This window comes from Mercenaria mercenaria, chromosome 18, assembly GCF_021730395.1.
Source record: "Mercenaria mercenaria strain notata chromosome 18, MADL_Memer_1, whole genome shotgun sequence".
NCBI classification, from domain to species: domain Eukaryota; kingdom Metazoa; phylum Mollusca; class Bivalvia; order Venerida; family Veneridae; genus Mercenaria; species Mercenaria mercenaria.
The window spans coordinates 22,511,295-22,524,254 of NC_069378.1; the positions used below are offsets into that span (position 1 = coordinate 22,511,295).

The window sequence follows — 12,960 nt, forward strand, 5'->3', positions numbered from 1 at the left end:
GTGTAATGAAAAAACTTAAAAAACAAAATAAGTCAGGGGCCATAACTCCTACACGACTGAATGAATCCCGACGCGAAACACCAGATGCACAGCTGCACAGCTGCACATGCTGACCAACATTCCTGTAAACTTAGGTGACTCTAGGTCAAATACTTTTGGAGCTACGCGCGACACAACATTAAAATGACCAAACGTTTACTTAGTTAGGGGCCATAACTCCTACATGATTGAATGAATCCGGACGCGAAACCCCAGGTGCACAACTACACATGCTGACCAACATTCCTGCAAAGTTTTGTGACTCTACATCAAATACTTTTGGAGCTAGGCGCGACACAACATTAGAATGACCAATTTTTACAAAGTCAGGGGCCATAACTCCTACATGACTGAATGAATCCGGACGCGAAACCCAAGGTGTACAACTACACATGCTGACCAACATTCCTGTAAAGTTTTGTGTCTCTACGTCAAATACTTTTGGAGCTAGGCGCGACACAACTTTCTCGGACGGACAAGGGCAAATCTATATGCCCTCACCACACAAAAAATTGGGGTTGGGGTGGGGGCGGGAATGCATGATCGGGGTGGTGGGCATGACTGGGTGGAGTAGCGAGGTGGGGGAACGGTACAACTTTGCATGTCGATAAATATTCATGGAAGGTTTGAAAAAAAATTAAAATTCGGAATGATATTTTTTTTTCGGGAGGGGGAGGGCTGGGGGTGTTGGGAGGGGGAGGGGTGTGACCAATGCAAGGGGGTGACCAGATGTGGGTACACAACTTCACATGTTCATAATAAATGTTTATGGAAAAGAATGAAATAAATTTTATGAAATTCTACCAAATGGTAAGTTTATTATATACAAATACGTAGAGTTTTGAACAATTAAAGGGCAATAACTCTGAAGTTACTAAGAAATCCAGATGAAATTGTGTGTGCACAACCACAAATCTAAATTCAATTGAAGTTTCAGAGTTCTATGTCAAATATATTAAAAGTTATGAAGCAGAAATTGCCATATTTATAGTGCCCTATATAGTTAACTCTAGAAACTTCTAAGGGCCATAACGCTGGTGTTACTTGGGCAATGTGGCTGAAACTTGACGGGCCGCATAACCTCATAGTGGTGAACATGTATATGGAGTTTTATTTAAGTATTCCCAATCACTTCCTAGATATGGCTCCGGACGGACGGACGGACGGAAAGACGGACAACGCCAAAACTATATCCCTCCGACTTTCGTCAGCGGATAACAATCTTGGTAGAGAACCACAAGGCAATGCTACATACCAAACATCAAAGGCCAAGATCTTTTGGTTTTAGACAAGAAGATTTTTAAAACATTTTCCTATATAAGTCTATGTAAAACTTGGGACCCCCGAGACGGGGCCTCTTTTCACCATAGGGGCATAATTTGAACAATCTTTATAAAGGACTATTAGATGATGTCATATGCCAAATATTGAGGCTCTATGCCTTGTGATTTTGGACAAAAGTATGCCAAAAGTATGCCCTATGTAAGTCTATGTAAACCATGTGACACGCAGGGCGGGGCCATATTTGACCCTAGGGGAATAATTTGAACAACCTTGGTAGAGAACCACTAGATGATGCTACAATCTTAAATATAAAAGCCATATGATCTGTGGTTTTGGACAAGAAGATTTTTTAAGTTTTTCCTTTCGGTTGCCATGGCAACCAGAGTTCTATTTGGAATTCAAATATTTAAAAACATTACAAAGAAGACCGTCCAAGGAACATCCTCGTGAAGTTTCATCAAAATTGGCCTAATGGTTTAGGAGGAGATGTTGTTTAAAGGAACGTGTGGACGGATGCCGGATGGTGAGCGATCACAATAGCTCATCCTGAGCCTTTGGCTCAGGTGAGCTAAAAACAAGAAAGTAGGTCAGTAAGTCACGATTAAGAATTTCAAGGATGTATCTTTAAACCAAAACAAAAAGTAGGTCAGTAGGTCACATTCATGGTCACTGAAAGTCAGTTATAAGATTGGTGTGCAAAACTGTACATGTCATCCAAATATCAAGGCGCGTGACTTAGTTTTTGAATACATCATGTACATATGACCCAGATTCAAACATGATGCAGAGATTATCAAGATAAACATTCTGACCAAGTTGCATGAAGATAGAATCATAAATGTGGCCTCTAGACTGTTTATAAGCTTTTCCTGTGATTTCAGCATATGACCTATTTTTGACCCCACATAACCCAAATTCGAATTTGGCCTAAAGATCATCAGGACAAAAATTCTAACCAAGTTTCATGAAGATAGGGTCATAAAAGTGGACTCTAAAGAGTTAACAATCTTTTCAGTTGATGTGACTTGGAGACCCAGTTTCTGATCCCACATGACCTAGATTCAAACTTGACCTAAAGATTATCAAGAATAACATTCTGATAAAGTTTCATGAAGATAGGTTCATAAATTTGGCCTCTAGAGTGATAACAAGCTTTTTATTTGATTTGACCTGGTGACCTAGTTTTTGACCCTTCATAATCTAGATTCAAACCTGACCTAAAAATTACCAAGAATAACATTCTGACCATGTTCCGTGAAGATATGGTCATAAATGTGGCCTCTAGAGTGTTAAAAAGCTTTTAATTTGATTTGAACTGATGACCTAGTTTTTTAACTAACATGACACAGATTCGATTCTGACCTAGCGGTCATCAAGACAAACATTCTGATCAATTTTCATTTGTTTTAAACTTACACTTAGGTCTCTAGAGTGTTAACAAGCTTAACCTTTGATTTGAACTGGTGACCTAGTTTTTGACCCCACCTAACCATGATTAGAACTTGACATAAAGATCATCAAGATTAACATTCTGATCAAGTTTCATTAAAATACGGTCATAAATGTGGCCTCTAGAGTGTTAACTAGCTTTTCATTTGACTTGACCTAATCACCTAGTTTTTGACCCCACATGACCCAGATTCGAACTTGACCTGAAGATCATAACAATTAACATTCTGACCAATTCTCATGAAGATACAGTCCAAATGCGGCCTCTAGATTAATAACTAGCTTTCCCTTTGATTTGATCTGGTGACTTAGCTACCCCACATAACCCAGATTTAAACATGTCCTAAAGATCAAGACTAACATTCTGACTAAGTTTCATGACGATACAGTCATAAATGTGACCTCTAGAGTGTTAACAAGCTTTTCCTTTGATTTGACCTGGTGACCTAGTTTTTGACCCCTATGACTCAGACTCGAACTTGACCTAGAGGTCATCAAGACAAACATTCTGATCAATTCTCATGAATTTCAAAGTAAAAAATTAGGTCTCTAGAGTATCAACAAGCTTTACCTTCGATTTGACCTGGTGAACTAGTTTTTGATCCCACCTGAGCCAGATTGGAATTTGACCTAAAGATCTTCAAGTTAAACATTTTGACCAAGGTTCATTAAGATATGGTCATTAAAGTGGCCTCTAGGTTGTTAACAAGCTTTTCCTTTGATTTTTTGACTGGTTACCTAGTTTTTGACCCTACTTGACCAAAATTTGAACTTGATCTAAGATCATCAAGATTAACATTCTGACCAAGTTTCATAGAACTATTTCATAAATGCGGCCTCTTAAGTGTTAACAAGCTTTTCCTTTGATATGACCTAGTTTTTGACCCCATCTGACCCAGTTTTGAACTTGACATAAAGACAATCAAGATTAACATTCTGACCAAGTTTAATAAAGATATGGTGATAAATGTGTCTAGAGTGTTAACTAGCTTTTCCTTTGATTTGAGCTTGTGACCTAGTTTTTGACACACCTGACCCAGATATGAAATTTACCTAAAGATCATCAAGGTTAACATTCCGACCAAGTTTCATAAAGATACAGTCATAAATGTGGCCTCTTGAGTGTTAACAATCTTTTCCTTTGATTTGACCTGGTGACCTAGTTTTTTACCCCAGATGACCGAGATTGAAACTTGACCTTAAGATCATCAAGGTTAACATTCCGACCAAGTTTCATAAAGATACAGTCATAAATGTGGCCTCTTGAGTGTTAACAAGCTTTTCCTTTGATTTGACCTGGTGACCTAGTTTTTTACCCCAGATGACCCAATATCAAACTCGTCCAAGATTTTATTGAGGGTAACATTCTGGTTTCATTAAGATAGGACCAAAATTGTGACCTCTAGAGTGTTAACAGTCAGGCTTGGGGCTCATTACATGACTGTGTCAGTAACTGATTACATTACAATTACTATGATATTTTCTAATTACAATTACATTTGATTAACCTAAATTTGCATCAGTAATCGATTACGTTAGTCATTACTTGAACTAAAGTTATCATGATTACATTTGATTTCTTTCAATATAACAATTTGTTTGGACGATAGAAATACAGGTCTACACTCAGTTCCAAAAGAAAGTGTGCACTTAGTTTTCTGATATTTTTTCTCGGTTATTTTCATGAAAACTTATGTTTGGTACCAAAATTTAAATCAGTTCGTAAACAAATTGGTGTGCATTTTAGATTTTGAGTTATACCCGTGAGTTAGTGTATGAAAAAATTGAAACAAAAACGTTGCGGAATTTTTTGAAATATTTAAACTTAAAAAGTGCACACTTTCTTTTGGAACTGAGTATATATAACTGAATATATGGTTTAAAACTTTATTTACAGATTTGATAATGCAATTAATGATTCATAATTTCCATTTTCTAATAGATCTATTCAGTATTTATGCTTCCAGGTATTTTTATATAAAATACAATTAATATTTTAGTAAAAACTGTGTCAATGGGTTGAAAAGTCAGAGACAAAACAAGAGCTGTCACAGGAGTCAGCGTGCTCGACTATTTCGATGCTGGATAGTGAAACTGGACACATCTGACGAAGCTGGAGCTGTCACTGTAGTGTTTAATGACTCCAGTGGTGGAAGAACATATTGCACAATAGCTTGTGTCTGTGTCAAAAATATTAAGTAATAAGAGATATAAAGATAAAGTATATCAAAACACTAAAAAAGTATAATTCTAAGCAAAAAGAGGGCATAATTCATAAAATATTGGTGCAAGAGTTATGCACCTTGTGTCATATGATGTGGGTGATGATGTGGAACAACTACTTCAAGTCTGAATCAAATCCATTTAGAAATAACTGAGATATAGTGAAAATGCATCAAAATTAACCTTAAATTCTAAGTAAAAGGGGCATAATTCATGAAAAATTGGTGCCAGAGTTATGCACTTTATGTCATATGATGTGAGTGATAAGGTGGAACAACTATTTTAAGTTTGAAACAAATCCATTTAGTAATAACTGAGATAGAGTGAAAGCGCACCAAAACTTTAACCTGAAATTTCAAGTAAAAAGGGGAATAATTCATGAAAAATTGGTGCCAGAGTTATGCACCTTGTGTCATATGATGTGGGTGATGATGTGGAACAATCCATATAGTAATAACTGAGACAGTGTGAAAGTGCACCAAAACTTTAACATGAAATTCTAAGTAAAAAGGGGAATAATTCATGAAATATTGGTGTGAGAGTTATGGCCCTTATGCCAGATGATGTGGGTGATGATGAGGAATAACTATTTTAAGTTTAAAGCAAATCCATCAAGTAATTACAGAGATAGGGAGAAAAAAGAGAAAGTGTAAAAAAAAACTTTAACCAAGGTGGGGACACGGAAGGATGCTGATGCCAGAGTGTTTGACAATGTTTGTTTGTTTTTGGTTTAACGCCGTTTTTCAACAGTATTTCAGTCATATAATGGCGGGCAGTTAACCTAACCAGTGTTCCTGGATTCTGTACCAGTACAAACCTGTTCTCCGCAAGTAACTGCCAACTTCCCCACATGAATCAGAGGTGGAGGACTAATGATTTCAGACACAATGTCATTTATCAAATAGTCACGGAGAACATACGCCCCGCCCGAGGATCGAACTCGCGATCCGTAGATCAACGCTCTTACCTACTGAGCTAAGCGGACGCCAGTGTGAGTAGGATAGCTCTCCATATACTTCTTATAGTCGAGCTAAAAATGTATCAACAATGAACCCCCAGAAATTATGGCTAGGCACATTTTACATTTGGCTTTTATTGGCCCAGAACAACCCTTGGATATATGGATATAATCCAGCACCCACTTTGACTGTTTGGTTGCAATTATATCATGCAGAGAAGGGACTGCTCACAAAAATCTTACTGATGTGAATGTTTCTATTATTCTTAGTATATATTGAACTGCATGAGATGTCCATTACATAACATTTCGATGATATATAGTCTGTGTATTAATATGAATTTCTCTGTAAAACAGTTATATACTATGAAACTTTATTGTGTATTTACATATTACATGTATGAACATTGTGGCTATAAATGTGCTATTGCAGTTTAATGCCAAATGAAATGTATGTGTTAATATGTTATATTAAAAATCTCAGCGCATTTTGCAGGATAAATTAGCCTTAATCTAATACTGATTTCAATTCAGGCATGTCATGTCTGCATTATCCAGGGGCATTGTGTAAATTGTTGGTATATTAACTCCTAAATGTCATATTTTCTCACCTGTGCGTAATGGAGGACGGACATTTTGGCCACGGACGTTTTGGCCCGGACGTTTCGGACTAGGATCTTTCGGCCTAGGATGTTTTGGCCAAGAAAATTTTTGAGGTAGGATGTTTTGGCAAAAAAAAAAATATTTCCATAATATGCAAATTATGATCTGGACATTAATATGTTATCATACATTACAGTATAATTGATCATTCTTTTTAAAAAAAATAATTGTGAATAAAGTTTATTTTCATAACTCTTTTGGTTTGTTGTAAATGGCAAATATTTTCACAAACACAAACACATATACAATGTGTATATGTTTATATGTATACATATATATAAAGATTATAAAAATAAAAATAAAATACCATGAATATGTTTTATCATTAGTTCAATTTGTTCACTCATACGAAAATATTCTTTAGAATAATCTCCCGACCATATTTTGCACAATATGGAACCACAATTTATTTTTGGCCAAAACGTCCTACCCCCCAAAAAAAACTTGGCCAAAACATCCTAGACCGAAAGATGCTAGGCCGAAACGTCCGGGCCAAAACGTCAGCTGGCCAAAACTTCCTGAACCCACAATAGATAATGTAGGTGACAAAGTGGATTATTGATCTTAAAAACTTAAGAATTGCATTTATCATACCTCTCCTTTAGGGATAATGATGAACTGAAGTGTTTTTGACTACACTGAACTTATTAGAAATATCCTCCAGATGAAGTGAAGCAAACATATTAGATAATCAATTACATTGTAAATTTATATATTTATACCCTGGTGTCATACTATTCCTCCAGTAATCATGGTAATCAGAGAGTAATCAAAAGTAATCATCAATAATTACAGACAGAAAATTCACTGTAATTGATTTAATTACATTACATGTAATCAGACTGAAGTGGGTAATCAAATACATTTGAATACTTGTATTTGAGTAATCAGTTACCCCAAGCCTGTTAACAGTCAAATTGTTGATGACGGACGACGGACACAGGGCGATCACAAAAGCTCACCTTGAGCACCTTGTGCTCAGGTGAGCTACCTAGAGGGCCATGGTGGCCCTGTATCGCTCACCTGAGTACCATTGCTCAAAATGATATGATCATGTTTTGACATAGAGCACATAGGAATACACATTAAATATCATCAGGATAAACATTTTCTTGTAACAGTCCCTTTTGACCTAGTCAGGGCCAATTTTCATACCAAGTTTGAGGGTCCTAGGCTCAACTGCTGCATTTTTGTACTAACAGGACTATTCCTTACCCTGGAAGACTTAAATAACACTTAAAACCAATCTCATTAGATGCTACTGGTATATATTCGTTTACAGAAAATAAAGGGAGGTAATTTGTCATAAATTCAGTCAAAAGTTATCTACCCTGATTGTCCGAGTCCATCTGATTGCACAAATGACATTTCAAATCAGTATCTTTATTGGTTACTGAGATACACCCATTTTAATTTGAAACAAAGGGAGGTAATTTGAAATAAAATCAGTCCATAGCTATCTACCCTGATTGCCTCAGTCCAACCAAAGACAATAATGAAACTTCAAATGAGTTCTATAAATATTTACCGAGATGAATCCATTTTTATTAAAATCAGAGGAGGTAATCATGCATTGGTATATGCATGCAGAAGATACATAGTACAAGCCTATACAACAATATATTAGTAAAGTATTCATATCTATAAATGTTCGATCAAGAGTTATCTAATGTGACTATTTCTTACCATGGAAGACATAAATAACGTTTCAAACAAATCTCATTAGAGGTCAGAGACCACCAATTCAAAACAATACAGGGAACTTACTGGGAATGAGGTAAGTGTATACCTGGGAATAAAGTAACGTCTGTGTGTTCTGATTGGTCAGTCATGTAAACAAACCCAGGAAGTGATTATTTTTTTCAAAATTGATATTTTTTCACTGCATTTACAGTATTTTATTATACATTTTGACAAAATTTGCTACATTTTATCTGGAGCAATGATATAATCTTCTTCCCAGATTTTATGTGTATTGAAAAAAAAGTTGTATCAAATGAATTTCTCCCGCCACATCAATGATGTAAACAGGGGGTCATCTCATTCACACGAAAATTACTTAAATAAATTATCACTATTCATATGTTTTTCGTCCGATATTTTGGTAGAACTAAGATTTTTTTTTTTTTTTGGATTTAACGTCGCACCGACACATGATAGGTCATATGGCGACTTTCTAGCTTTAATGGTGGAGGAAGACCCCAGGTGCCCCTCCGTGCATTATTTCATCACGAGCGGGCACCTGGATAGAACCACCGACCTTCCGTAAGCCAGCTGGATGGCTTTCTCACATGAAGAATTCAACGCCCCGAGTGAGGCTCGAACGGTAGAACTAAGATAGTTCTTGAAAAACTTGTAATTAGATATACATGTTTCGATGTATGGAAGGCCGTACACGCCATAATGTAACAATGTAAGTCTATGGGAAAACAATTGGTGGTCTCTAACCTATAATAGAGCTAAAACATGACTTTCGTCGGAAGCCATCACAGGTAATTGGCCACAAATATGTCGTAAATAATGTAGAAAGACGTTTTCGTGCAAAAATAACCGTGAATTTTTTTTTTAATTGTGGCCTCTTTTTTTTAACAGGTGTGCCCATTTTTATCTGAGCTTTTGGGCCAAAAAGGATCATTTTTATCTCTGTAATGTTAGAGAATGATCAAAATTATTAGACCTTGTTTCTATTTTTTACAGAATGAATCATGTTTCAGCTTCCAAGTCAAATAAAATGCAGATAACTGAAATTTTCACGAAAAACTGCAATCTGACGACGACAGGGACTGAGTCTGAGCATATAAATCGACAGGGGGTGACCTCAGTAAACTATCCATATCTTTCTTAAAACTGAACATTTCTTGATGAAACTTTGTAAGACATTTGGTATTGGGTCATGTTTCACAATATCACTGTAAAATTGGTAAACGTGATACGAAACATTCATCTATAGGTCAGAGACCACCAATTCAAAAAAGTACAGGCAACTTACTGGGAATGAGGTAAGTGTATACCTGGGAATAAGGTAACGTCTGTGCGTTCTGATTGGTCAGTCATGTAAACAAACACAGGAAGTGATTATTTTTTCAATATTGATATTTTTTCACTGCATTTACAGTATTTTATTATACATTTTGACAAAATTTGCTACATTTTATGTGTATTGAAAAAAAGTTTTATCAAATGAATTTCTCCCGCTTTGTCAATGATGTAAACAGAGGGTCATCTCATTCACACGCAAATTACTTAAATAAAGTATCACTATTCATATGTTTTTCATCCGATATTTTGGTAGAACTAAGATAGTTCTTGAAAAACTTGTAATTAGATATACATGTTTCGATGTATGGAAGGCCGTACATGCCATAATGTTACAACGTAAGTCTATGGGAGAACAATTGTTGGTCTCTAACCTAGAAGCTGCTAAGGTGTATTCATTTAGATAAAAAATAAAGGGAGGTAATTTGACATAAATTCAGTCAATATGTATCTTCACTGATTGTCCAAGTCCATCTGTTGAAAAAAAATGAAATTTTAGATCAGTATCTTCATAAGTTAAGGAGATATACCCATTTTAATTTGAAATAAAGGGAGGTAATTTGATAAAAAAAAATCAGTCCATAGTTATCTACCCTGATTGCCTCAGTCAACTAATGACAATAATGAAATTTCAAATCAGTCCTATAAGTACTTACTGATATAAATCCATTTTGATTACAATCCAGGGTTTTTTTTCGGCCGTTTTTATAGCCGTTATTCGGCTATATTCCCAATGCCAAAAAGTATGTATTTTTCCCAAAATGAGTGCAAAAATTCCCAATCATGAGTGCAAAAATTCCCAATCTACATTCTGAAAAAAAATTCACCAAAATTGTACAAATATTGACCAAATTATGGACAATTTTATAATGGAAGTATGTTAAAGAGGTTGTACAATGAAACAAGTGTATGAGCAAGAGCTTAAACACATCCTTAATTCCTTACTATATTCTATGGGGCTAAATATTTCCCAATTTGGAACATTAACGAGTAAAAATTCCCAATTTTGGGGGTATAGGCTATGTTCCCAAATTAGCTAGAAAAAACCCTGCAATCAGGGGAGGTAATCAGATGTAAAATAACTCTGGAACCTACCATTGGATCTGACAGATTCGTTATGGAATCCAGGATTTATTGTTGTTGAAGATATTTTGGAAGTTTGTAACAAGTCAAACCATAAAATTCAATGACGTCTCTATATGGCTGCAAAAAGCCAAAATAGCAATTTTTTACCTTTAAGGGGCCATAACTCTGGAACTCATGATGGAATCTGGCCAGTTCAAGAAAGGAACCAAGATCTTGTAGGGATACAAGTTGTGTGCAAGTTTGGTTAAAATCAAATCATAAATGAAGCTGCTATTGTGCAAACAAGGTCAAATAGCTACTTTTGGCCCTTCCAGGGGCCATAACTCTGGAACATAATGGGATCTGGCCGATTTAAGAAAGGAACCGAGATCTTATGGTGATACAAGTTTTGTACAAGTTTGATTAAATTCCAATCATAAATGAAGCTGCTATTGTGCAGACAAGGTCAAAATAGCTAATTCTGGCCCTTCCAAGGGCTATCACTCTGGAACCAATCAAGGAATCTGGCCAGTTCAAGAAGGGAACCAAGATCTTATGGTTATACAAGTTGTGTGCAAGTTTGGATAAAATCAAATCATAAATGAAGCTGCTATTGTGCAGACAAGGTCAAAATAGCTAATTCTGGCCCTTTCAGGGGCCATAACTCTGGAACACATAATGGGATCTGGTCAGTTCAAGAAAGGAACCAAGATCTTATGGTGATACAAGTTGTGTAAAAGTTTGGTTAAAATAAAATCATAAATGAAACCACTATCGTGCAGACAAGAAATTGTTGACGGACGGACGCACGGACGACGGGTGATCACAAAAGCTCACCTTGTCACCATGTGACAGGTGAGCCAGAAATAGACTAAAGATGCGTCCACTCCTAATGCGCAACATTTTTCAGAATATGAACAGTGAACTTTCGATTTCGGACTACTGAGCGCACTATTTAATCTGTACACTTAAGCAATGTGAAAACCTATTTATCAATAAACAAGGTAGTTTATTATCATTAAACATAATCGACACAGAAAGATTTTTAATAATTAATACATGCTGTTTCAAGTCATACAGTGGTTTTGATATGATATAATAATTGTGTCTAACATATTACACAAATGACAATAAGGAACAGTTTTTCCGATTGATTTCTAAAACTCAAAGTTTTTGAGTGTTTCTGTATGGTATGATTTGTAGATTATCAGGCTAAAAGCTTCCATAGCATTTGTTTAATACACAATTATGCACATTTGCATTTAAAACGGTTTCTGGTTGAATTTTGTATCCTCGACCACTATACCAACTTTAACTGGCATCACGCGCTTCACCACCATTGCAGCATCTAACCCTGCAGAATCAAGTTTCCGTTTAATGCCTGTTCTGACATCTTGTATGGGTACAGCTAATTTTGCACCTAAATTGTCAATTGTATTCGCCTTTTTACAATCTGTTATTCTCGATGCTATGTTCTGTATTTCCAAAATGAATGTTTGCTTATTGCAGGAGAAGCCAAATGGGATTGGTTTTTGCGGTGGTCCACGCCACTGTTTGACATTTTCGATTTCTCTTTCTGCAAGCTGTTTCACCTTATCTTGTGCTTTTGTGATAGTATCTATTACATCTGATTTCAAATTTTCTAAGGAAATCAACATACTCTGTTTTGCGTTATGTAGTGACGCCAGTTTTTGGTAACAGATCATGTACCTTGCAAACAAATGTCGCTGTGAATCACACAAACGTTCTTCGAACGTTTTTTGACTACATTCGTCTATATCAATGACACGTATGCAGCTTCTGTGTGTTTTCAAAATACACTTGCTGCAGCACAGAAATCCGTGATCCGCACAAAAGTGATCATAAATTTTGTTTGGATGTTCAGTGCAAAATTCTCGCTCAATGTTTAAGTTCTCCGTTGCACTGGCAAGTGCTATGTTCCTTGGAAAGATGTGTTTCACGTCATCTTCTTCCAAAGTTTTCGTGCCGTTTATAAGCTTTCTTATGTTCGTCATTGAAATATTGATATCTGCTCTGCATAATGGACAGTAAAAGTGTGTTTCCAAACCGTTTTCATGAAGTCTTTTCCGAATATAATCTATAATACATTTGAGACAGAATGAGTGATTACACTGCAAGTATCTAGGGTTTTCATACACTTCATGACAAATTGCACAATTAAAGTCATCCACATATTTCCCATTAATGACAGATTTCTTTGCACGAACCGTTGTATTATCCAT

At 35.9% G+C, this 12,960-nt stretch overlaps 1 protein-coding gene across 1 annotated transcript; it reads right to left on the bottom strand.

Moving 5' to 3' along the window:
* Positions 1–11,979: 11,979 nt before the first annotated feature.
* LOC123538808 (tripartite motif-containing protein 59-like) lies at positions 11,980–12,960 on the bottom strand. The gene has a single exon (XM_045323197.2). It carries the CDS (start codon positions 12,958–12,960, stop codon positions 11,980–11,982), a length of 981 nt encoding a protein of 326 aa, XP_045179132.2.